Source organism: Phocoena phocoena, chromosome 10, assembly GCF_963924675.1.
Source record: "Phocoena phocoena chromosome 10, mPhoPho1.1, whole genome shotgun sequence".
Lineage (NCBI taxonomy): Eukaryota > Metazoa > Chordata > Mammalia > Artiodactyla > Phocoenidae > Phocoena > Phocoena phocoena.
In genome coordinates, this window is record NC_089228.1 from 64,597,100 (window position 1) to 64,621,543 (window position 24,444).

The following is a 24,444-nucleotide window of genomic DNA, read 5'->3' on the forward strand; positions in this document are numbered from 1 at the left end:
CCCTCAGTGCCTTTCACCTTCTGCCTTCCCTGTGGTCCCAGCCTCCACTCCCCTCAGTGCCTTTCACCTTCTGCCCTCCTGCACTGATTTTCCCAAGTTCGTCCCCACCCCACCCCCCCCACCCCATCCCCCACCTCTGTTCCCACATCCAGCTCTCCAGTGGCCTCTCCTCATCTTCTCCCATCCTGTCTTTCTGCACACACCTTTCCCTCCTCCTTTTCTCCTTCTCGCCCTATCTGTTCTTCCCCAGTCCCCATTTTCAGTCCCTTATCTCCATTGTCACTCTTCTGCCCAAAATCCTCCTTCTATTTCTTATGATTTTCCCTCACTCTTTCCCATGATTCTGCTAAAACTTGTCCTCGTAGCTCGTTCATTTTTGGATTTATTAAGTGCTTTTTAGGCACTACCTGTGTTCCAAGGCCCAGACCAGCATCTTTGAACTTCTGCTTCTTTCTTTTTAAAATTTATTTATTTTAGGCTGCATTGGATCCCCGTTGCAGTGCGCGGGCTTTCTCTAGTTGCGGAGAGTGGGGGCTGCTCTTCATTGCGGTGTGCCAACTTCTCATTGCGGTGGCTTCTCTTGTTGCGGAGCACAGGCTCTAGAGCGCAGGCTCAGTAGTTGTGGCACATGGACTCAGTACTTGTGGCTCACGGGCTCTAGAGTGCAGGCTCAGTAGTTGTGGCACACAGGCTTAGTTGCTCCGCAGCATGTGGGATCTTCCCGGACCAGGGCTTGAACCCGTGTCCCCTGCATTGGCAGGCGGATTCTTAACCACTGCACCACCAGGGAAGCCCCTGTACTTCTGGTTCTTTACTCCCACCTTTTCCCCCTTATACTGAAGCTGTGGTTTTGACGGGGGAGGTGTCACATAGAAGTCCCACCTAGAAGTGTCCAAGGCCCACCTGTTCTTTTTTTTTTCTTCCATGGTTCCTTTCTGGGTTGAGATATTTCTAGGTGTCCCCAGTCCTCACAACCCCTTAGGTGGTGGGCTGAGGGGAGGGGATTTCTTAAAGGGTTCTCATTTCTCTCACATCCTTCATGTCCTTCCCCGGGGATAGGCTGGGTTTCTTTCTGTCCGTGTCTGTGTCCATGTGGGAAGTGGGTTTAGGAGCCCCTTTCCCCAAGTCTCCATCCTAGAGCCAGGTTGGCGATGCGAGCCTGTGAGTGTGTAAGCAGAGTGGGGCCCTGATTCTCCCTCCTGGACCCCCGCCTGCCAGGGCCCGGCTGATGCAGAGCTTTAAGGAGTCGCACTCCCACGAGTCCTTGCTGAGTCCTAGCAGTGCGGCTGAGGCCTTGGAGCTCAACCTGGATGAAGATTCCATTATCAAGCCAGTGCACAGCTCCATCCTGGGCCAGGAGTTCTGTTTTGAGGTACTGGGTGTAGGGGGCTGGGGAGGGCCAAAGGGCAGGGGTCACGGAGGGGGAGGGCAGAGAGTCCTGGAGAAAGCGGCAGAGGTGGGGACATCAAGGAAACAGAAGCCTCTGGGGCTGAGAGAAAGGAGGATAGGCTGGGGAGGAAGAGATGGTGATGGACTCTCAGTCCTTGGGAGTCATCACCCCTCTAGAGCCCCAGCTGACCTCCACACCCCTCTCTAGGTAACAACATCATCAGGAACAAAATGTTTTGCCTGTCGTTCTGCGGCCGAAAGGGACAAATGGATCGAGAATCTACAGCGGGCAGTAAAACCCAACAAGGTATTGGGAGTACAGGGTACACAGACAGCATGGGCAAGGCAAAGGTCAAGCTGCAGGGGAAACTGGGGGCCTAGGGGAGAAGAGGACCAAGGAGGAGGGGACCCCCATTTTCCTCTGAGTCCTGCATTTCTTTTTCCTTTCTTTCTACCTTATGATGTTTCCCTACCATAGAAATCATAGACTTATGGAACTGATGGGGCTCTGGAAGTCCTCTGGTGCATCTTCCCTGCAAGCAGGGATGTCCCACTAATACCCTGACAGGTGGGCGCCCGGCCCCGGCTTGCAGTGTTTCTGCAGGACACATAGATTTGTCAGGTAGATGAGTCTTTAGACCTTGGTTTCCTCTCTGTATGACTGGTAGGAATGGGGTTGAACTACATAATCTATAAGGTCCCTTTGGCTCAAAAATTCTGAGTTTGTGTTCTTCCCAGGAGGAATGCTCCCAGTTCCGTGAGCTGTTCTCTGTTTCCCAGTTTCCAGTGAGCTCACAGTCCTCGTGGCCTCCTCTGTGGGAACCTTGTTTGTCAATGTCCTTCTTAAAAACTAGACCCAAGATGTTGGATGTGATCTGCCCCATGCAGAGTACAAACACCAGGCTCTTTTCACACTGCAGCATCCCCTGAGCCTCACTGGTCATTGTCATCCTCCAGGCCCTTTTCACACTAACTGTATAGTCTCACCTGCTGCAATTATGCATATTTTGCAATTATTTTCCGATTGTTTTTAAAGGACTCCTCAGTTATACTGTTCAAATTCCACCTTAATATTTTGGGTTTATTATTCTAGCTTTCAAAATCTTTTCTCAGTACGAATTCTGTCGTCTGATGTATGAGCTCCCTCTGTATCAGTTTCCTGTGGCTGCTGTAACAAGTTACCACCTCTGGACTGCTTAACACAACAGAAATTTATTCTCTGACAGTTCAGGAGATTGGAAGTCAAAAATCAAGGTGTCAGCAGGGCCTTGCTCCCTCAGAAGCTCTAGGAAGAATCCTCCCTTGTCTCTTCATACCTTCTGGTGGTTGCTGGCAGTCTCAGGCATCCCTTGACTTCTTGCTGCATCTGTGCACTTTCTGCCTTCATCTTCATATCATCATCTCCCCTCCTGTGTCTCTGGTCTCCAAATCTCCCTCTCCATATAGACCCCAGTCATTGGATTTAGGGTCCACCCTCATCCAGTACAACCATGTCTTAAGTGATTATAGTCACTTAATGTGACTATAAAATATGAATTCTGGGGTGACACGGTTTAATCCCGCACACGCCTTCTCAGCCCTGCGATTGCTGGTGTCGGAGACTATCTGGCTTTTTCACCGTCTCTCCTCTTTTGGTGTCTCTGTCTCTCTGTCCCTTCCCCTTCATCTGCCGCGCCCGCCCTACCCTGGCAGGACAACAGCCGCCGGGTGGACAACGTGTTGAAGTTGTGGATCATAGAGGCGCGGGAACTGCCCCCCAAGAAGCGGTACTATTGCGAGCTCTGCCTGGATGATATGCTGTATGCACGCACCACCTCCAAGCCCCGCTCGGCCTCGGGGGACACCGTCTTCTGGGGCGAGCACTTCGAGTTCAACAACCTGCCAGCCGTCCGGGCCCTGCGGCTGCACCTGTACCGTGACTCAGACAAAAAGCGCAAGAAGGACAAGGCAGGCTATGTCGGCCTGGTGACTGTGCCTGTGGCCACCCTGGCTGGGCGCCACTTCACAGAGCAGTGGTACCCCGTGACCCTGCCAACAGGCAGTGGGGGCTCTGGGGGTATGGGGGGCTCGGGAGGGGGAGGGGGCTCAGGGGGTGGCTCAGGGGGCAAGGGCAAAGGAGGTTGCCCGGCTGTGCGGCTGAAAGCGCGTTACCAGACAATGAGCATCCTGCCCATGGAGCTGTATAAGGAGTTTGCAGAGTACGTCACCAACCATTATCGGATGCTGTGTGCGGTGTTGGAACCCGCCCTGAATGTCAAGGGCAAGGAGGAGGTCGCCAGCGCACTGGTTCACATCCTGCAGAGTACGGGCAAGGCCAAGGTGAGTACTGGGCCCTCAGGACAAGGTGACCTGGGAGTGCACACTCATGGGGATAGTAAGGGTAGGGCACATCTGTCTTCATCAGCTTGGGTTGGACAGAGGCTGACCCTTGGCTTTTCCTGGCCCCCAGGACTTCCTTTCAGACATGGCCATGTCCGAGGTGGACCGGTTCATGGAACGGGAGCACCTCATATTCCGCGAGAACACGCTCGCCACTAAAGCCATAGAAGAGTACATGAGACTGATTGGTCAGAAATACCTCAAGGATGCCATCGGTATGGCCTACCCACAGGTGTTCTTCCTAAACCTGCCAGATGCCCACCCCAGCCCTAAATGTAGCTACTCCAGACCCCAAGTCCACCCTGCCTCAGCTTGATGCTTCTGGGCCCAGAGTCCCCTCCAACCTGATTCCAAGATTCCCCAAACCCTGGCAGCCCCTGTCCCTGCCCTTCGAAAGTGTGACCGCCCTCCACTGTGCCCCCATCTCCACAGGGGAATTCATCCGTGCTCTGTATGAATCTGAGGAGAACTGTGAGGTGGACCCCATCAAGTGCACGGCGTCCAGTCTGGCAGAGCACCAGGCCAACCTGCGGATGTGCTGTGAGTTGGCCCTGTGCAAGGTGGTCAACTCCCATTGGTGAGACTGGGAACCCTGGGTTGGGGGGACAGGGTTGGGGGAGTCGTGTGTTCATCTGTTCATCCATCTGTCCATCTTCAAAGAGGACTGAGAACCAGTTATGGGCAAAGCATTGTACTTGGTGCTGTAGAGCAGACAGAGAGCCATGAGGCTTGGCCCCTGCCCTCAGAGGACCTGCACCAGAATGAGTAGGGACAGATTAGATACACAGAAAGCCACAGAACAGTACAGTATGTGTTAAGTTCCAAATGAAGGTACCCCCTCCCCACGCCTCCGCAATGCAACATAAGGTCAGAGAAGGCAGATCTTTGACTGAGATAAGCAGGGAAGGCTTCGTGGAGGAGGTGCCCCCATGGCTGTGCTTGGAAGACTAGGTCAGGTTCTGATGTATAGATATGGTGGGCTGAGAAGACGTTTCGGGAGAAGGCTGTGGAACAGGCCCACGCGTGAAGGTGAGAGGTCCTGGGACAGCAGGCAGAGGTAGTTTAGTGGAGTGTGTGGCTCACAGTGGAGAGTGATGGGAGACGTGTCTGGACATGGCGAGGAGAGTTAGAATCTGAAGGCCTCCGCTGCCAGGTAAAGGAGTTGGAGCTCATTGGCAGGTCGTGGGATGCCAAGCAGTATCATGATTGAGAAGGTTAATTCTTAAATGGAGGTGGGTGTGGCAGGTGGCTAGAGTAGGGAGAATGAAGTCCAGGCTAGTTGGGGATTGTTGTTAATGGTTCAGGCATGGAAATCATAGCCTGAGTCAGGATGGTAGCAGGAAAAGTAGAAAGGGGCTACTGTATGGACCCTCTGCGGAAAGGATCACCAGGAGTCACTGGGTAATTGGAAAGGAGGGGGCATGTCTGTGGGGAGCAAGGACGACTCCCAAGGCCATGAGGCTGGTGGTTGGGAGACAGGTGGCTTCACTGACAGAACTGGGGAGTCAGGAGGGGGAGCCCAGTGGAGGTTGGAGATGTGGGGGGCGATGCTGAGCTCACTTTACACCAGTTAGAGTTTAAGGTGTCAATGGGACATTGAAGAGGAGGACCAGGGAGGTGGGAAGAGTGAGCTCTGAGCCATTCCAGGGACTGGGGATCATGCCTGGGACACCTCCATCCCCATTTCCCTGGAATCCAGAAGAGTTGGGGGGTCCGAGCTCCCTGTACCTCGAGTGACCCTCCATCTCTCTCCCATCTCTGTCTCTCCCTGGTGTCTTTCTTCTCCTCCTCTCCTTGTCTCTCTCACACTTGCCCCTGTCTCTCTCCCGCGTGTCCCTCTCCCCTCACCTCCTCTCCCCTCCATTCTCTCTCCCTACCTTGTCTGTCCCCTCTGTCCCCTCTGCCATAGCCCTCTTCCTCCAGCAGCCTCCTGTTCTCCTCCTGCGCTCCCGCCCTCCCTCCCTTCCTGTCGCTCTCACCTCTGTGAGGGTTCCACACCCTCACCTCCTTCCACCCCCCTCAGCATGTTCCGTGGAAGCTGAGGGTCTCTGGGGCTCAGTCCCGGTCTCTCTCTTTCTCTCTCTCTCTCTCTGTCTCCCCACCCCGTCCCCTCAGCGTGTTCCCGAGGGAGCTGAAGGAGGTGTTTGCGTCTTGGCGGCTGCGCTGCGCAGAGAGGGGCCGGGAGGACATCGCAGACCGGCTGATCAGCGCCTCGCTCTTCCTGCGCTTCCTCTGCCCGGCCATCATGTCACCCAGTCTCTTTGGGCTCATGCAGGAGTACCCAGATGAGCAGACCTCGCGAACCCTCACCCTCATCGCCAAGGTCATCCAGAACCTGGCCAACTTTTCCAAGTGAGGGAAGCCTCAGGCTGGGTGTCAGACGGGGCTGGAGTGGGCAGGAAGGGTCTCCCGAGTCCCTAGAGACAGGCGTGGGTTGGAGGCCTTCTGGGTGTGACCTGTACCTTCTGGATGCTTTGGCCAGGTTTACCTCAAAGGAGGACTTTCTGGGCTTCATGAACGAGTTTTTGGAGCTGGAGTGGGGTTCCATGCAGCAGTTCCTGTACGAGATCTCCAACCTGGACACACTGACCAATAGCAGTAGCTTTGAGGGTTACATCGACCTGGGCCGAGAGCTCTCCACGCTGCATGCCCTGCTCTGGGAGGTGCTGCCCCAGCTCAGCAAGGTGAGCATAGGCCCCTTGGCCCGTCCTCAGGTCACCAGAGGCTCCTGTGGCCCGGAGACCACCCCCTGCGCAGATTCTTCCCCCCTCCTGTTCCCAGACATGTCACTGCCACTTCCAATGCCACTTCCTCAGCTCAGACTCCTTCTACCTGAACTCTCTGAGGTTCCCTTAAAGCTGGGCTGTTAGCCCGCAGGTAATAGCCTCCCCATTCCAGGAAGCCCTTCTGAAGCTGGGCCCACTGCCCCGGCTCCTCAACGACATCAGCACAGCTCTGAGGAACCCCAACATCCAACGGCAGCCAAGCCGTCAGAGCGAGCGGCCCCGGCCTCAGCCTGTGGTGCTGCGGGGCCCTTCGGCCGAGATGCAGGGCTACGTGATGCGGGACCTCAACAGGTGAGCACCCAGGACCCCAGGCCTGTGCCCTAGGCGCCCTTATGCTTCTGTCCTGGATACACTCCACTGGGCCCCATGTGCCTTTCTCGAGGGCTTGAAAGAAAGGAAAGAGAAGCGTTTTCTCAGAGAAAACGGTAAGGAGACAGGTCCAGTCAGTAGTTAGCTGCAAGCCAGAGGGAGCAAGGAATGTAGAGCCCCCCAAAACATGCTGAGATTCCACCAGCTCCAGCCTGGCATAAGCCTAGGAGGTCCCTCTCCCTGCTCAGAGCTGGTGTTCAGCCTGTACACTTGGACCAGCCACCTGGTGTCAGAACATTCAGATAGCTCTGTATTAGTTGGTAAAGCAGCACCATCCCCAGCCCCGCCACCAGGACTCCTCAGACCTTGCCCCGATTCAGCACTACAGCAGTAGCCCCTGGACCCCACCCCGCAGAGCCTCCCCACCACAGCCTCCAGGCTGGGAGGCGCACAGAGCCGCAGCTGCCGCTTGTTGTTTTGATGACCATCCTGCTCATTCCTCTGCCCGCATCTCTCCCTCCATGATACCATACCCATCCCACCATCCCCGCCTCTCCTTCCACACATCCCCAACTTCCACCTGCCTCTCTCCTTCTCTCTGTCTGTGCTCGTCCCTCTTCCCATCTCTCTCCAGCTCCATCGACCTTCAGTCCTTCATGGCTCGAGGCCTCAACAGGTGAGGGGCTCTCCCCTCCCCCGCCCTCTCCTCTCCTGTCTGCTCCCCCGCCAACCCCGACTCCAGTGGCCATCACCTCCCTCCGCTCCTCTTCTCCTCCATGCGCCCTCATCTCCTCCACATCTGCCCAGCCCTGCCCCTCATGCCTCCTCCTGCTGCCCCACCTCCCCTTCTCCAGGCCTCCCTCCCTTCCCGGAGGGGCCCTGTCCCATCCTATTTCCTTCGCATCCCCTCCCATCCCCCCAGCCTGCCTGCCCTCTCCCGAGCTGCAAACGTCAGCTCTCAGCCCTTCCCTGCGGGTCCCACTCTTCACCCCAGGCCTATGCTGGACCACAGAGGCTCTACTGCTAGTAGCCTGGGTCTTACCTCCCACTCGTGTGCCCGCTTCCCTTCCTGCAGCTCTATGGACATGGCTCGCCTCCCCTCCCCAACCAAGGAAAAGCCCCCCCCACCGCCGCCTGGTGGGGGGAAAGACCTGTTCTATGTCAGCCGCCCACCCCTGGCCCGGTCCTCACCTGCGTACTGCACGAGCAGCTCGGACATCACAGAACCGGAGCAGAAGATGCTGAGTGTCAACAAGAGCGTCTCCATGCTGGACCTGCAGGGTGACGGGCCCGGTGGCCGCCTCAACAGCAGCAGTGTGTCCAACCTGGCAGCCGTAGGGGACCTGCTGCACTCGAGCCAGGCCTCCCTGACTGCGGCGTTGGGGCTGCGGCCCGCACCTGCTGGCCGCCTCTCCCAGGGGAGCGGCTCATCCATCACGGCGGCCGGCATGCGTCTCAGCCAGATGGGCGTCACCACGGACGGTGTCCCTGCCCAGCAACTGCGCATACCCCTCTCCTTCCAGAATCCTCTCTTCCACATGGCTGCTGATGGGCCAGGCCCCCCAGGGGGCCACGGAGGGGGTGGAGGCCACGGTCCACCCTCCTCCCATCACCACCATCACCACCATCACCACCACCGAGGTGGAGAGCCCCCAGGGGACACCTTCGCCCCATTCCATGGCTATAGCAAGAGCGAAGACCTCTCCTCAGGGGTCCCCAAGCCCCCCGCTGCTTCCATCCTCCACAGCCACAGCTACAGTGATGAGTTTGGACCCTCTGGCACTGACTTCACCCGTCGGCAGCTCTCACTCCAGGACAACCTGCAGCACATGCTGTCTCCTCCCCAGATCACCATTGGTCCCCAGAGGCCCGTTCCCCCAGGGCCTGGAGGTGGGAGCGGCGGTGGGGGCAGCGGCGGGGGTGGCGGGGGCCAGCCGCCTCCGTTGCAGAGGGGCAAGTCTCAGCAGTTGACAGTCAGCGCTGCCCAGAAACCCCGGCCGTCCAGCGGGAACCTGTTGCAGTCGCCGGAGCCAAGTTATGGCCCTGCTCGTCCGCGGCAGCAGAGCCTCAGCAAAGAGGGCAGCATTGGGGGCAGCGGGGGCAGCGGCGGCGGAGGGGGTGGGGGGCTCAAGCCCTCCATCACCAAGCAGGTAGGTGGGGGTGGGAGGAAGGCCGGAGGGGTGAAGAGCAGGGAGGGAAGAAGGAAACGGGTTGGGGGGTGGTAGAACAGAGACTGTGGTTTGAAGTTACAATTTTCTCACTTCCTTTCATTCATTAAACAAATGTTCATAGAGGGCTTGCTTTGCGCCACGTGCTGTTCTAGGCACTGTGCACTTGGCAGTGAACGACAGACAAAACTCCCTGCCCTCATGGGGCTCCTGAGTGGAGATATGATGAATAACTAATACAGCTTTCACGAGGTGATGGGTGCTAGTGCAGGGGACAGGCTGGGGACTCTCATCTAGTGCGGGGGACAGAAAGGGGACTCTCGTCTCTTTGGGCAGTGCTCCGTCCCTCTAAAAGCACTCCGCCTCCTCCCACCTTCCCTCTCTCCTTCTGCCCCTACCTCGCCCCGTCCCAGCATTCTCAGACGCCATCCACACTGAACCCCACGATGCCAGCCTCCGAGCGAACGGTGGCCTGGGTCTCCAACATGCCTCATCTGTCAGCTGACATCGAGAGCGCCCACATCGAGCGGGAAGAGTACAAGCTCAAGGAATACTCGAAGTCCATGGACGAGAGCCGGCTGGATAGGGTACGCAGGGCCCTCCCTGCCCCAAACCCCGTCTTACCCTTTACCCACAGGGCAGGCTTCTAGTCCCTTCCAAGGGCAACATCTGTGGTCAGGTAGTTACGATGAAAAAGAAAGGACAAAGACCCGATGTCTTCTCCTGAGAAGCCCTCAGTCTGTCAGGGGAGGCCAGATACAGTCCATTGAAAAACCCATTTCAACTCTGTTATTTTGGGTTACACACATCATAGACTTGTCTGGGGAAAAGCATGCTCTATATTAGGCTGTCTCTGTGTTCTTCCCCGGGGAGAACATGTTGAAGCCCTGGCTCCTGTGACTTCTCAGGAAAGGGGAAGGTACTTCACTAGCAGTGGGAGCTGTACGTTGGGCGAGGGGCAGAGTGGTCATACCAGGACCCGTGCATGGCTTACCCAGTCACTGTTCCGTGGACATCGGTGACAGAGGGTTGGTGGTTAGGGGGAGGGTGGTGTGTATTGGCCCACGTGTGGAAAGACTGTCCAGACTCTCAGCTGGTGGTGGTCCCGAGCAAAGGTCAGCAGGAGCTCTGGCCTTCACACACTTAGCAGAAAGTTTCTTGGGAGCCGTTGCTGCGAGGACCCTGAAGAAGAGGGTAGCTACAGGGTTAGATTATATATACAGAATACATGACTGCAACTTGGGGAAGCAGAGAGGCTTTTGGGGAGAAGTGGTCTCTGAGCAAAGGAAAATGTTGGGATTGATGTAGATGGACTTGAGCTAAAAGAATATCTTCAGGCCTTATAATAAATTATTTCCAGCACCATTTAACAAGCTGAGGCCAAAATGCATTCCACGTGTGTCCGTGAGTCTGTCCAGGCTCCTGTGTGGGTCCTCCTGTGTCCAGATGCACATGTGAGGGCATGTGTGTACCTCTAGGGTGGGGGAGTCCACCATTTTGCTCCATCTTAAGGGAGCCTCAGCCCCACGGAAGGGCCTTCTTAAAGGCCAGTTGCGTGTGTATGTATGACCAACAGGCAGAGAAGGGCTGGAGGAGGCTGGTGGGGTGTCCCTCACCACATGGCGGCTGTGCTTGGCAGGCAGGGGTACAGGCTGGGTGGTGGGGTCAGGCACAGCCCCCCTCACAGTGCGGGGTCGTGTGCCCGGCGGGCAGGTGAAGGAGTATGAGGAGGAGATCCACTCACTGAAGGAGCGGCTACACATGTCCAACCGGAAGCTGGAAGAGTATGAGCGGAGGCTGCTGTCCCAGGAAGAACAGACCAGCAAAATCCTGATGCAGTATCAGGCCCGGCTGGAACAGAGCGAGAAGAGGCTAAGGCAGCAGCAGGCAGAGAAGGACTCACAGATCAAGAGCATCATTGGCAGGTGAGGGGCGGCCCGGGGAGGAGTGGCAAAGGAGAGCCTGAGGCTGAAGAGGGCCAGCGAGCTCCCCCCAGCCCCCAACCACCATCCCCCATCCCCCAACTCAGGACACCAGGAGGAAAGCCCACTACCCTCCTCCCAGGGTTGTCACCCACTCCGTCATCACCAGATGGAGAGAAACCTCCCGCTTAGTGCATTAAATGTCCCTTTACTAAACCCTGATCTCTCTCCTAGTAGAGTAACTTCTGAAGCCCATGGAAAATGTACCTCTTACTGTCCAACCATCTCTCTCTGTCTGGACCTGGCCTAGCCTGGGACTCCCCACTGGTTATTCTCAACTCAGCCTGTAATGTTCACCCCAAATCTAAGCAGGGGTCCCTTGGCCATAGTAGCCCCTGACCGTCCCATCCTGGGCCCACCCTCCTCTGCAGCCGTGGAAAGGTATTCCATCAGAAAGTAAATGACGCTTGTTATAGCCTGTGCTCTGTCAAGCCCTGGGCTCCAAGGAGGTGCCTCAACAAGGGGATCAGTTAGCTTGAGAACTGGTTAGGACCCCCACTCCAACCAGAGCCAGCTCCATTTCCACGCATTCTAAATGTATTTTTGAGTAAGATTAATTAGAAGAAAAAGGTTTGACTGGAAACCTTTTTGAAAACCACTGCTTTGATATCCTTTATGAGAAGTTACCTTGAGAATCTTCACAGAAGGCAAGGAGAGTCCGGGAATGATGATTGCAGAGACCCCTCTTGGGCGAGGGGTGTCTAGGGGCTGCCCTGGAGATGGCCTAGTTTCGGTGAGGTGGGGTGGGGGATGGAGAAGCCAGGTCTTCAGCCACAGGGTCTGAGGGACGGCACAGTCCTGAGTGGGAGCACAGAGGGCCGGGGTGCCTGGTGGTAGGTAGGGGGTCTCTGAGGCACAGAAACGCGTACTTAGCAGGGAGATGCGAGCGTCCCTGAAAGGAAGGTGAATGACAGGGCGTCTTTTGGAGTCAGAACAATGGAGGGATTCTGAGCGCGGGGGAGAAGGATGCCCAAGGCTTTTCCAGAGAGCTGTGGGGTTCCCCGGGATCGTGAGCTCCCCAGGCAGGCTCCGCGCCCGTGCCCGCCACTAACCCCACTGAAGCCCGTCCCTTCAGGCTGATGCTGGTGGAGGAGGAGCTGCGCCGGGAGCACCCCGCCATGGCTGAGCCGCTGCCCGAACCCAAGAAGAGGCTGCTCGACGCTCAGGTGGAAATTACAATGTCATTTATCTTCTCCGTGTCCCATCCCCATCCATCCCACTGTCCTTCGTGCAGTCACTGCACCAGCCACCCCAGCCCCATCGCCATCCGTCTCTCCCATTGTTCTCCGTTTGTCCACTGGCTGCTCCTGGCAGCCCCCAAGCGACCCCATTTTCATCCCATTGTCTGTGCCTTTGTCACTCCCAGCAGTGTCAGCCCCCCTCCCCTGCCGTGCCACCCCACCCTGCCTTTCCCACTTCTGTTTGCGTTTCAGGACCTTCTACCAGAACCTCAGACCCCACCAAGTTCCTGGACCCCTGCCCCTGCTGGGCCCACCCCTGTGTGAGTCAGGGAGTTTGGCCTCCTCTGAGCTCCTCTCGGGACAGGAGGGCCAGAGGCTGCAGTTTGCTAGAACAGAGCCCAGGGCAGTAGGAGTGCTAGTTTCCCCAGGCTCCGGCTGGTGCCCTGGGGACTTGGGGTACTCGTCACCGCTGTTCTCTGGGCCCCGCAATCCCCATCACTCCTTGACAGCTGCCACTGGGCCTCCTCTTCCCGACTCCTCAGATCCTGAAAGCCCCCTGTCCTGTAGGCTCTCCCTTCCTTCCCTCAGTGTTGAAGGCTTAGCTGCCTTCTTTGGCCTGCCTCTCCCTGTGGTCCTCACTCCTGACTGGCCTCTCCAGCTCCTGGCTGCTCTCCCTCTCTCTCACCAGCCAATCTTTAGGACCTCCCTCCTGCCCCCTTAACCCCTCGTTCTCCCCCAATTCTGCTCACTTCCCACCCATGCTCCTCTTTCCTCTGCTCTGACCTCCAGGCTTCCCCCCCAGCACCACCAAGGCTCCTGACCCCATGACCCCACTCTCTCCCCCTGCAGCTCCTCATCAGGTAATTCTCCTGGTTCCGCTTTGACCACGGGCGGAGGACACAGGGGGAGGTGACTCCGGACCACTGCAGGTTGGTCGTGAAGCCCACTCCCTTCTGACTCTCCGGAGCCTCTCCCCTGCTCACTGCTGCCCCCCACACCCGAGGACCTCTACAGGCCCGACCCTCCGGACACCTCCTGCACAGACCTGTCTCCCCAGGCATTGTCCCAAGAGCACTTCCTGCCGCCTCCCAGAACTGTTCAGCGATACCTGACCAGTACCAAGCACCTTACCCTAGATGGCCCGCACATCCCCCAGATCACACTCCCCTTCCTACACACCTCCCCGCGGCCTCCTCCTGACTCTCAGTCCTCCTCCTCTACCTCCCCAGTGTATGTCTGTCACCCCCCATTTCACCAAAGCGTCCTTGGGGGTTGGGATGTTGGGGTCAGGGTTTGTTAAAGGGGTGGTGGTGATGCTGGGTTGGGGGCCCCTGGCTAAAGGGGCTGTGCTGGCTGCAGCAGGTAGGCTGGGGTTTCCTCTTCCTTCTCCCACACCTTGGTTCTGTAGAGAGCCCTCCTTCCTCCCACCCCTCACCTGTTTCTCTCTCTTTCTCCTTTCTTACATCTGTGAGGTAGAAGGCATCTGGGGTTCCTATTCAACCCTATTGGGTGGGAATTAAGAGTGGGTAATTAATTAAGGGAGACTTTGGGGTGCTGGGAAAGGATGCTGTTCAGATGTCGGGACAGTAAGGGTGAGTGGAGCAAGGAGGAGCGAGAAAGGAACCTTGACAGATGTTAGGATGTGGACTGGTGCATGTGGCATTGGGAGTTGGAAGTGGGGGGAGGTGTCCTCCTAATTAAGATTGTGGGCTCTGTAGCCATGTTGATTCCAGGCAGAGATGCCAGAACCAGCAGATTAAATAACCTCTCGTCAGTGCTCACAGCCCTGGGCTGCTAATGCCACTCACTCCCCCTCTCCCGCCACCCAGTGGCCTTGCTGGACACAGAATCCTACCTGAAAAGCCAGTAAATGGGAACCAGTCAGCCACTGACATCACTTCTGAGATGCTTTATTTTTTGCGGGATTGATCTGCAGTGGGCAGTGTCTCCTCACACTGTAATTTTAACTCTCTGCCTGCCCGGCCTCTCTGTCAAAGTAGTTGGTGAGTTAAAAACAGATGCTGCAAGGCACCAGGGGACCTCACCATTTAAAGGACTCCTGTGGTGAATTCTTTTGTAAAATGAATAATGGCACCCTAATTTATCTCCTTTCTAAATTTGGGTCCATGGGGGTGTTGGGGGCATGCCTGTGTGCTGTTGCCAGCAGACAAGCGGAGGGAAGGGAATCTGAGGTTTCCTTCCCCTGCTCTCCTGCCACACTCAGGATACCCTACCATACAGGATTTCCTCTCTTGCTGGCTGTGGAAAGTGTGGGAGAGGCAAGCTAAGAGGGTGGCTTTGCTTAAATCTTGGGTTTGGGTGACCTTCTGAGAGATGAGGAGAGGTGACCTGGGAGCCTCTGCTTGGAGTGTTTTTATATCTTTTAGAGATTCTGTCAGACACAGCTAGGTTGCCAGGATTCAATGCCCTATGGTCCAGGAAATAATTTGGACACATTCTCTAAACCCCTTTCAGGTATTGGTCCCTCTGCAACTCAGCCATTAACATAAAAATTAATTATGTGCCTGTATTTTTAAAAGCCTAAGCAAGCAACCCAAAGTGTAGAACACATGGCTTTCTTCTCCTCTCCCAGCAGAGGAACAGAAGCCAGAGCTGAGGGGAGGAGCCAGGAGTTGGTCCAGGAGGGGTAGGAAGGGGTAGAATAGGACCAGGGGTGGGAGTAGGGTTTGGTACCCCTCACCCTCTAACTGGGAGCCCAGGGTGAGGGAATGAAAGGAGCGTGGGGGTGGAAAGGAATGAAGCCCTTCTGTTTCCTGGGGATGCAGAGCTTGGGGCATGCTGCGTCTCTGCAGAAGCTCCTAGTCCTTTCCTTCCTGCCGTTATTGTGAGCGAGAGGCGGCCCCTCCCACAGTGTTTTCTCCTTCCCACATCACTTCCCTGAATCCCCTTCCTTTCCCCCCAGTACAGTTAAACCTCTCTAATTTGGAATGTTGTATTTGAGAAGCTGGCCACTGTGAATAAGTGACAAAACTGAATGACAGTGTCTATTTAATGAAATGCATGTCTTCATACTATATACAGTAAGTAGAACTCAATGAACGAGGCTTTCCCACTTGAGGCCCTCAGGGAGCATGTGTTAATGAGTAGATAGGATTGAAAAGTCTGTTTTCTGGTATAGGTTAAATATTCCCTCCCACATACACGTTTCCACTATTAATTTTGCTTAGCACACCCTTTCTTCACAGATAAAGGAAAACTCAAGCCCAGTTTTTGTTCAAATTATGAAAAAAAATCCCAAATCCATGGGGGTTTGGATTAATGAGGTTTTGCTGTACTGCTTCCCCTTGTTCCCTCTACACAAAGTTCCCACCTCTGATTGGGGGTGGCCTGGGAGGGGGGGCACTGGGCAGGGGAAGATGCAAGGGTTAGGCTCGGGGTGAGATAGGAAACTTACTTCTTGTGAACTGGGTTCCTGATGCGACTCCCTGGGTTGAAGGCCCCGGTTAGGAGTCAGGGGTGAGATTCTCTTCTCCCTGATCCCAGAAGATGTAACTTCTCCTACAGGTGAGAAACAAAGGAGGAGGATGCGGGTGGGGGTGTCCTGGGGGAAGGGGGTGGGATGTGGTTTGTGGAGTGGGCCAGTTCTGGGGGAGGCCACTGCTAGGGAGCTGGCACCCAGGCCCCCGCGAAGCGTCTCAATAAGTCCGCGCTCTCCTCTTTGGTGTCTTGCAGGAGAGGCAGCTTCCCCCCTTGGGTCCAACAAACCCGCGTGTGACGCTGGCCCCACCTTGGAACGGCCTGGCCCCCCCAGCCCCACCTCCCCCACCCCGGCTGCAGATCACTGAGAACGGCGAGTTCCGAAACACCGCAGACCACTAGCCCACCCTGCATCACAGACCTCCTTCTCCCTCCCTGTGCACCCCACCTTGGAACGGCACCAACCACCAGGACTGGACGTCGCCGAGGGACAACGGGATTGCCTCCCTGAATGCCTCGCTGGGGGGCACCAGTCCCCCACCCCCACTGCACCATATCCAGGAGGGAGAGCAGGGACCCTCAGCTGCTCCCTTTTCCTTCCTGTTGGGGTGCTTCCCCCTGTGACCCCCAGGAACCCCTGCCCCAGGACACCACCTACCCCACACAGACCCCTTCACTCCGGGGTGCTATCCCCATCCTCTGCCTCATCGTTCCCCTGAGCACTGGGGGACAGACCCTCACCCCACCGTGGGGGTGCGGCACCTCCAAACTTTCAACTTCAGGGTGATTTTTTAGCAGTAACCAGAGCTGACAATCTAACTCCCCTCCACCGCCCCATTTTGGCCTCCCCTGTCCCCCTTGTTATGGGGAGGGGACCCCAGGTGAGGGGGCCCTATTACCCCTTGATTTCTCAGGAGCGTCTGGGGGGGCTCAGCACGCACAAACTCCTTCTCCTCCTACCACTCTTAAATTTACTCCCTCCCCACCCAGAACCCAGATGGGGTGGAGGGGCCACCGGGGCAGGGAGGGGGTGGCAAGGGGGGAATGGGAGTTGTCTCCCCTTCTTCCCATACCTGATCTGCTCTTGGCTGGTCCCAGAGCGGGGTGAGGGGGCTTATGCCCCCCCCTCCCCCAGTGTGTTGGGTGGGGCGGAATTGAGGTTTGGGGGAGGGGTTAGGGTTTAGGAGCGGGTGTATGTTGGGGAGGACAGACTAGTTGATCTGCCCTACCCTGACACACACAGCCCCGCTGCCCCTCCCCTCTCTTTTCTTGGTCTCTACTCCCAGGGGGAGGGGGGAACTTACTCTAGGAAAAGCCATGTCTCTCTCCCCCAGGGTGGGGGGACCTGTGTTGGAGGAGGGGTGTTGAGGGCCCCCTTCCATGACTCTGTCCCCCGGGGGAGGTAGGACAGGGCTGGGCTTCCCTCTCATCCTCCCCCCCCTCCCCAATCTCCCTCCACCTTCCTCCCTCCCGCCAGGTCCACAATTTTTCGGTGTTTCTCTGTACATAGCTCTCTGGCGGGATAGGGGAGGTAGGATGGATGGGGTTTGGTGTGGGTAGGTCACAGGAGGGGAGAAGCCCCTCCTTGGCACCCCCTCTTCCCTGACTGCTGTCCCCTACCCAGCCTTGCCCCCACATCCCTTCTTGCGTTTGGTATTGAGACTCTTCCCAGACTCCACCCTTCTTTCTTTTGTATGGACAGTTCCCCTTCAGTCCCATCCCACTACACACATACACCCAGCCGGGGCCAAATTTATACTTATATAAAAGTTGTAAATATGTGAAATTTTATCCCTGTGCCCTTTCCTTGCTTTCCCAACCTCAGACCCTACCCCTGGACTCCCTTTCTTCTTCTCTTCTTTGGCTGTTGTAATTATCTGGGGTTTGTACTGTACATATCCAGGGTGTGTGTGTGGGGGCTGGGGGCAACCCCTCTGTACAGAGCTTCCTGGCCCCCTCCCCCCCATGCTTCCCTCCCCCGGCCACCACCTTAAGGGTAGGGAGGTGTTCTTCCTACCTGTTTTATTTTGTTTTCACGTTCTCCCTCCCCACCCTACCCCACTCCCAGCCTACTCTATCCCCAGCCACTGTCCCTTTTTTCTCCACTCCCAGCCCCATTTCCTTTTTTTCTGGAGTGTGTGGTGAAACAGAAAAATCATGTTTAATAAACGGAGATTGTTCTTTTATCGCTGTGCTTACTTTCCTAGGCTGGGACCTCCAGGAGGACCAGCAGGGTGACGAGCTGCTTTTTGAGAGGAAGCTGACAGCCTAGGAGAAACTGTATATCCTTGTGTGGTGCCGTAGTCTTCACCCTAGAATATCGCTGTCCCGATCAGCGAGGAGATTTATTGTTTTAGAGTAGGGGTTTTGCACTAGCCAAACTTACTCCGTCTCTCTCTCCCCTCACCACTGCACCACTTAACCCGAAGGAGTAAAGAGGTCAAGGAACAGCAGCATTAAATAAATAAATAAAACATTAAAAAAATAAAAAACCAGCATTCTCTGATAAAAGATTCCAAGTATACATCTACGTGTACCTTAAAAATAATTACCTAATTGGTAAAACTACATTTGTGAAACATCATCTGACTGGTGAATTTGAGAAGTATGTAGCTACCTTGGGTGTTGAGGTCCATCCCCTTGTATTCCATACCAACAGAGGACCTATTAAGTTCAACGTATGGGATACAGCTGGTCAGGAGAAACTTGGTGGACTGAGAAATGGCTATTATATCCAAGCTCTGTGCCATTATAATGTTTTTTTTTTTTTTTTTTTTCGCGGTACGCGGGCCTCTCACTGTTGCGGAGCACAGGCTCCGGACGCGCAGGCTCAGCCGCTCCGCGGTATGTGGGATCTTCCCAGACCGGGGCACGAACCCGTGTCCCCAGCATCGGCAGGCAGACTCTCAACCACTGTGCCACCAGGGAAGCCCTATAATGTTTGATGTAATATCGAGAGTTACAAGAACGTGCGTAACTGGCATACAGATCTGGTACGAGTGTGTGAGAACATCCCCATCGTGTTGTGTGGCAACAAAGTGGTTATTAAGGACAGAAAGGTTAAGGCAAAGTCTTCAGCCGAAAGAAGAATCTTCAGTACTATGACATTTCTGCCAAAAGTAACTACAACTTTGAAAAGCCCTTCCTCTGGCTTGCTAGAAAACTGATCGGAGACCCTAACTTGGAGTTCGTCGCCATGCCTGCTCTCGCCCCACCAGAGGTGGTCATGGAATCCAGCGTTGGCAGTGCAGTATGAGCACGATCTAGAGGTTGCTCAGACAACTGCCCTCCCGGATGAACATGATGACCCGTGAGAAAGTGAAGCTGGAGCCCAGAGTCAGAAGTCTAGTTTTATAGGCAACTGTCCTGTGATGTCGGTGGTGCAGGGTGTTTGCCACTTTATTATATAGCTAAGCAGAACATGTGCTTAATCTTTGGGATGCTGAAGGAGATGAATGGGCTTCGGAGTGAATGTGGCAGTTAAAAAAAAATTTTTTTTGGGGGGACCTGCATATTTGTGTTTTGGAACACAGTTGTTTCCTCCTTGAGTTTCAAATATAAGAGTGCTACAGTCACATCACAATATTCAGTGGTGGAATCTTGTCACTGTCATTCCCATTCCTTTTCGTTTAGAATCAGAATAAAGTTGTATTTTAAATATCTGAAAAAAAAATTACCTAGAAATGAAGTTTATTTAATTGCTAGAGGAAAAATAAAAATTAGTTTAAACGCTCCCGTGCGGAATGGAGGAAAGAACATGGTGCCTCAGCGATGTGCGGTCCAGCCCCAGGGCCACCACTTGCCAGCCTCAGTTTCCCCCGAGGAAACGGGATGGAAACACCTACCTCGCTGGTGGCGAAGCCCGAGGGATACAAGGTGATGCGGTCAATACGTAGCCCATACAGTAAGTGCCCGCTTAATCTCGCCCTCTCAGCACCTACTAGAGGCGGAGGCTAAGTTTAATCACCGGAGCGCACGCCCACCCCTTCTGCGGCCCGGCTGGGGCCAGCGGCTTCTCGCCGGCACCGCCTTCTCACCCGCGCAACCAATCAACATGAGGCTTGTAGGTCGGCGTCCCCCGATTGGCTGCCTCCCTGGCACCGCCCAGCGCCCCGGCGTCCGCGTCCGGCGGGGAGGCGGCGGCTTCCGGCCGGGGCGGTACGGTTGCTGCAGAGGCGCTTTGGACGCCGGGCCGCGTGTGTACTCTCGGGGGCGTGGCGGCGGGAAGAGCCGGGCGGCAGGCGCTGGCGGTCTCCGGGTGGCCGCGCCTCCCCTGGAGCCGGACTCTGCGGGCACGTGAGTGGGAGCGGAGCGGCGGGGAGAAGCCGACCCGGCCGGCGAGGTCCGGCTCGCGGCTGAAGGACCTCCTAGTCTCCACAGGCCCTGGAAGTTCAAGCCTCGGTTGGTGTTTTGTTGTGGTATGTTTTCGTTTTCTCGGCGGGGGAGTGCGTGGGACTCATCTGCCTGAACAGCCGCCGACTGAAAAGTTTTCACACGTTGGGGGGCAGGGGAGGCGGGCGTTTGAGGAGACACGGTTCCCCTTATCCAGAGCTTCTGTGACCCCGTCCCTTTCCTTCATAGCCCTCTTCCCGCGCGGGCTCTACCTCACCCCTCACCTCCTGTACTCGACCCCTCTGGGGTTTCTCTCTTCCCCAGGAGGCCATGGATACCTCGACGCCTTTGCCTCCCGTAGCCCCCTCCCCGGCCTGCAACCCAGCCCCACGGACGATCCAGATCGAGTTCCCTCAGCATAGCTCGTTACTCCTGGAGGCCCTGAACCGCCACAGGCTGGAAGGAAAGTTCTGTGACGTGTCCCTCCTGGTGCAGGGCCGCGAACTTAGGGCCCACAAAGCGGTGTTGGCTGCCGCCTCTCCTTACTTCCACGACAAACTACTTCTGGGGGATGCACCACGTCTCACCTTGCCCAGCGTCATCGAAGCCGACGCCTTCGAGGGGCTGCTCCAGCTCATTTATTCCGGGCACCTCCGTCTGCCACTGGATGCTCTCCCTGCCCACCTCCTTGTGGCCAGTGGTCTCCAGATGTGGCAAGTGGTAGATCAGTGCTCGGAGATCCTTAGAGAACTAGAAAACTCAGGTGGTGGGATTTCAACTCGTGGAGCGACCCCTTTCCACACACTTCTTTCCACCACATCCTCTCCAGGAGACTGGTGCATCCGCTCTTCCCCTTTCCAGACTGTGGCGCAGTCTTCTGCTTCTACCCAGAGCCCCGTTGGAGGGGAGGGGAGTGAACTGGGAGATATGTTACAGCTTCAAGTTGAAGAGGAGGAGGAGGAAGAAGAAGATGAGGAGGATCAGGGATCAACAGTACCCTCTCAGACTCCTCAGCCTCAGAGAGGGTCAGGGGGTTTTCCTCGCTCTCCTGCATCCCACGCCCTGCCCACATCCACTACTCCTTGCAGGCTTCCAGAGGGCGAGAGTGCTCCACCTGAGCCTCCTGCCCCTCATACTGTACTGTCTCCCAAAATCTTCTACATTAAGCAGGAACCCTTTGAGCCCAAGGAGGAGATATCAGGAGGTGGAACCCAGTCTGGAGGAACAAAGGAGGAGACCAAAGTGTTTCCAGGAGGGAACACTGAAGAGAATGGAGAGCTAGGGTTCTTGCTGCCCTCAGGAGCAGGGCAAACATCTGGAGGAGGTGGTCCATCCTGGAAACCAGTGGATCTTCATGGGAATGAAATCCTGTCAGCAGGTGGGGGACCTGGGGGAGTAGGGCAAGCTGTACATGGACCTGTGAAGCTAGGCGGGGCACCCCCTGCAGATGGAAAACGCTTTGGTTGTTTGTGTGGGAAGCGGTTTGCAGTGAAGCCAAAGCGTGACCGGCACATCATGCTGACCTTCAGCCTTCGGCCCTTTGGCTGTGGCATCTGTAACAAGCGCTTCAAGCTGAAGCACCATCTAACAGAGCATATGAAGACCCACGCTGGAGCCCTGCATGCCTGTCCTCACTGTGGCCGCCGGTTCCGAGTCCATGCCTGTTTCCTTCGCCACCGGGACCTGTGCAAGGGCCAGGGCTGGGCCACTGCTCACTGGACTTACAAGTGACTACTGAGGCCATACACGAATTTCCAGGACAAGGGAGCCACTGCTGCTGTTGGATACTTACCCCTCACTACCATGGCACCGCAATCCTGTATCTTGTTAATTATGCCAAGAGGATAGCTATGTTATGGACCTCTTGTTTTTGGGTGTGGGCTTCAACCTGACCGATTTGGAAACTGATTTCTCATCTCACTCCAGGTTTTGGCTAACTACCCTACAGGAAAGTGGTTCACAGGCCATATGTAAATCGATCAGTTGCCCATAATAGATATTCTTTTCATACAGGAAACTGGAATTCAGATTAGAAGTTTATTTGATGAGAGAGGAGTTAGCAAGAAAAATTATGATAAATATTTCATTCAGTCTCTGTGAGTAGTTAAGGGAGCTGGTCTCCATCTAGAGATATGTTTGATTCAGAGTTCTGGTAATCCGGAGACTAAGCTCTAAGCTTCACTCTCCCTCATCATTGCTGAAATTATGTGAGTAGAGGTCTTCTTTTATACTTTTGTTAAAATTTTCCAGAAACCCTTCAGATTATAAATTGCTTTCTCACTAGTAGGTAATTTTGCAACACCTTTTTTGTTGTATGTTGTAGTTGAGCACTTTAACAGATTGCGCATTCCATGTGTCACTTAGACCCCTCTTTAATAGAGGATCTTAGTTCCCGGACCAGGGGGTCTAACCTACGCCTCCTGCAGTGGAAGCGCGGAGTCTTAACCACTGGACTGCCCGGGAAGTCCCTCTTGTCTACCTTTGACCACCACTGATCGTCCATATTGATCACACTGACTGGAATGTGACCAGTGAACTCAGGAGATGGCCACTGACCTAAAATACTCTCAGGGTAGAATCACCGCTCTGAAGAAGTGGCTATGGTCAGAGGGACTCAGGGCTGAGACGGCACATGCTGAAAACTAGAGAAATAACTGCACAGTGGGACCACACCCCCTCCCTTTCCATCCCTACCCACACTTGACAGCCCCTTGGTCGACACATAGAAGGATAGATGTTGGAATGGGGAGATTGTCATAAGTTTCTTAATTTCTTCAAATAAACTTTGCCGTGAAAGCTAAGCTGACAGTGGACTGAATTGAGTCATTTATATGGGAGAGACGATGTGAGAACAGAGTTGCAAAGACTTGGACATATTCCTTATGCGGCTGGGTTATGTTCATGGGGGAAGAATCGGATAATCTCACACTGCTGCAGAGAACACTGTCCTGGATGTCAGTGGGCCAGATTCTCAGCCCTGACCTGCCCCTGAATAACTTCTGGTAAGTTGCCTTATTTTTCAGAGTCCGAACTGTTTTGTTTATTTTTTTATTAATTTTTTTTTTGGTGGTGTGGTATGTACCTCCTAACTGGTTCTCTGTCTTCTTTTTTTTAAGGGGTTGTTCACATTTTTACCTATAATATTCCCTGACTTCATGTATTATGTTTATTGTTTGGTTTGTTCTACATTTGTTGCCAAGCACTGTACTAGACCCTGACTTACACTCTACCCTCAGGGAGTTCATAGCTACTACCGAAGCTAGACATGATGACAATGTGGTATGGTAAGTCCATGATAGGAGACAGTACAAGCTACTGTAGTGGCACAAAGGAAGCTGAGTAAAGACCTATGATGGGTCACCAGAGGTTTCACAAAGAACTCCATTGCCAGAGTGTGGCAGTGGGTATGGGCGGCTGAATTGATGTGGAAATGGTGAACATGAGTTGAAGTCACAACTATAGAGCCAGGAGTGACAGCCTTTGCCAAAGCACGTTCCTCAAAAGTTAATAAGTATGGAACCTAAAGGGGCTAAAAAATATGACTTTATGGCTGAGAAGGTGAGTTGTAGCTGGGATCTGTCAGCCTTTCTAAAGAGCCTTGCCATGATACCATCCCCACTGTAAGGACTGTGACCACATTGGATAAGAGGTCAGGGATGGAGGCTGCCAACCTTGGATCTACTACCATCCCATCCACCTGTCATTCTTTTGGCACATGTTCTGTAGCTGACTATATCTGTTGGCCAGGATCCTTGGGTTTCAAGCGGTGGAAACTGGCTCTGACTAACCTTATCAACACAGGAATCTGAAGGATGTGGGGTGGCTCCTGGAATGGAAGGAAGGGCTAAAAGACCAGCCTTTGGAAGGACAAGACCTGGGTCAGCTCCAGGGGTTGAGGGAACAGGAACTGGGGAATTTTTCCAGTCATATGTTTTGGGATGATGACCCAGTTAATCTTATTTCTTCTGTCACTCATCTCAAGATAAAATTTCCAGGAGAGAACTCTGGGCCTCAGGGCCATCCTCTGACCAGAGCACCTTGATCATATGTTCCATTGAGGTGACAAATCCTGGAATCCTCAAGGGAAATTGAAGTTCTGGGACAGAAGAGTGGGGAATGGGTGCTGGCCAGCCCACAAGAACAGAGGCCCACCCATACAATCTTCATATGTTGCCCATCTTGGGATCCGTAAAGCCTCAGGTATACCTGGCACTTAATAGGTATCCAAGCTTAGGGCAGAATTGCTTCCTCCCTCTCCTTAATCCCCATAGCACTTTACTACTTCTGTAAAGCTAATTAAGACACCATGTTAGAAGTTTGGGTTTTCTTTCCAAGTTATTAGGATTATAGGGAAATTGAGTTCCACGATGAAAGATTTTGGTTTAAACAAACGTGCACCTCTCTGCTTTTGTCCTTTCCTCCTTATAGTGGAAGAGATGTCCCTTCTACTGTCCAAGGCTAGCCCCCTTCACAGAGCCTT

The 24,444-nt window shown here is 54.7% G+C and overlaps 2 protein-coding genes and 1 pseudogene across 3 annotated transcripts in view; all 3 read left to right on the forward strand.

Moving 5' to 3' along the window:
• SYNGAP1 (synaptic Ras GTPase activating protein 1) overlaps positions 1 to 16,832 on the forward strand; it is a 30,618-nt gene extending 13,786 nt beyond the window's left edge. Inside the window, exons 6-19 of one of the 2 annotated variants that reach the window (XM_065884636.1) lie at positions 1,219 to 1,372; positions 1,598 to 1,696; positions 3,082 to 3,708; positions 3,839 to 3,983; positions 4,201 to 4,345; positions 5,884 to 6,120; positions 6,251 to 6,452; positions 6,667 to 6,845; positions 7,498 to 7,539; positions 7,939 to 9,013; positions 9,445 to 9,618; positions 10,745 to 10,956; positions 12,089 to 12,179; positions 15,888 to 16,832. In XM_065884636.1, the coding sequence (XP_065740708.1) occupies positions 1,219 to 1,372; positions 1,598 to 1,696; positions 3,082 to 3,708; positions 3,839 to 3,983; positions 4,201 to 4,345; positions 5,884 to 6,120; positions 6,251 to 6,452; positions 6,667 to 6,845; positions 7,498 to 7,539; positions 7,939 to 9,013; positions 9,445 to 9,618; positions 10,745 to 10,956; positions 12,089 to 12,179; positions 15,888 to 16,034 (3,529 nt within the window). In that variant the 3' untranslated portion in view covers positions 16,035 to 16,832. Of the gene's footprint in view, positions 1 to 1,218; positions 1,373 to 1,597; positions 1,697 to 3,081; positions 3,709 to 3,838; positions 3,984 to 4,200; positions 4,346 to 5,883; positions 6,121 to 6,250; positions 6,453 to 6,666; positions 6,846 to 7,497; positions 7,540 to 7,938; positions 9,014 to 9,444; positions 9,619 to 10,744; positions 10,957 to 12,088; positions 12,194 to 15,887 lie in introns of both variants that reach the window. The other variant, XM_065884637.1, reaches the window with a different exon arrangement.
• Positions 16,833 to 18,569: 1,737 nt separating this feature from the next.
• LOC136129608 (GTP-binding nuclear protein Ran-like) lies at positions 18,570 to 18,946 on the forward strand (annotated as a pseudogene).
• A 1,348-nt stretch (positions 18,947 to 20,294) lies between these two features.
• Positions 20,295 to 21,695, forward strand: ZBTB9 (zinc finger and BTB domain containing 9). Its single transcript, XM_065886345.1, has one exon. The coding sequence runs from the start codon at positions 20,295 to 20,297 to the stop codon at positions 21,693 to 21,695; it is 1,401 nt and encodes a 466-aa protein (XP_065742417.1).
• The last annotated feature ends 2,749 nt before the right edge of the window (positions 21,696 to 24,444 follow it).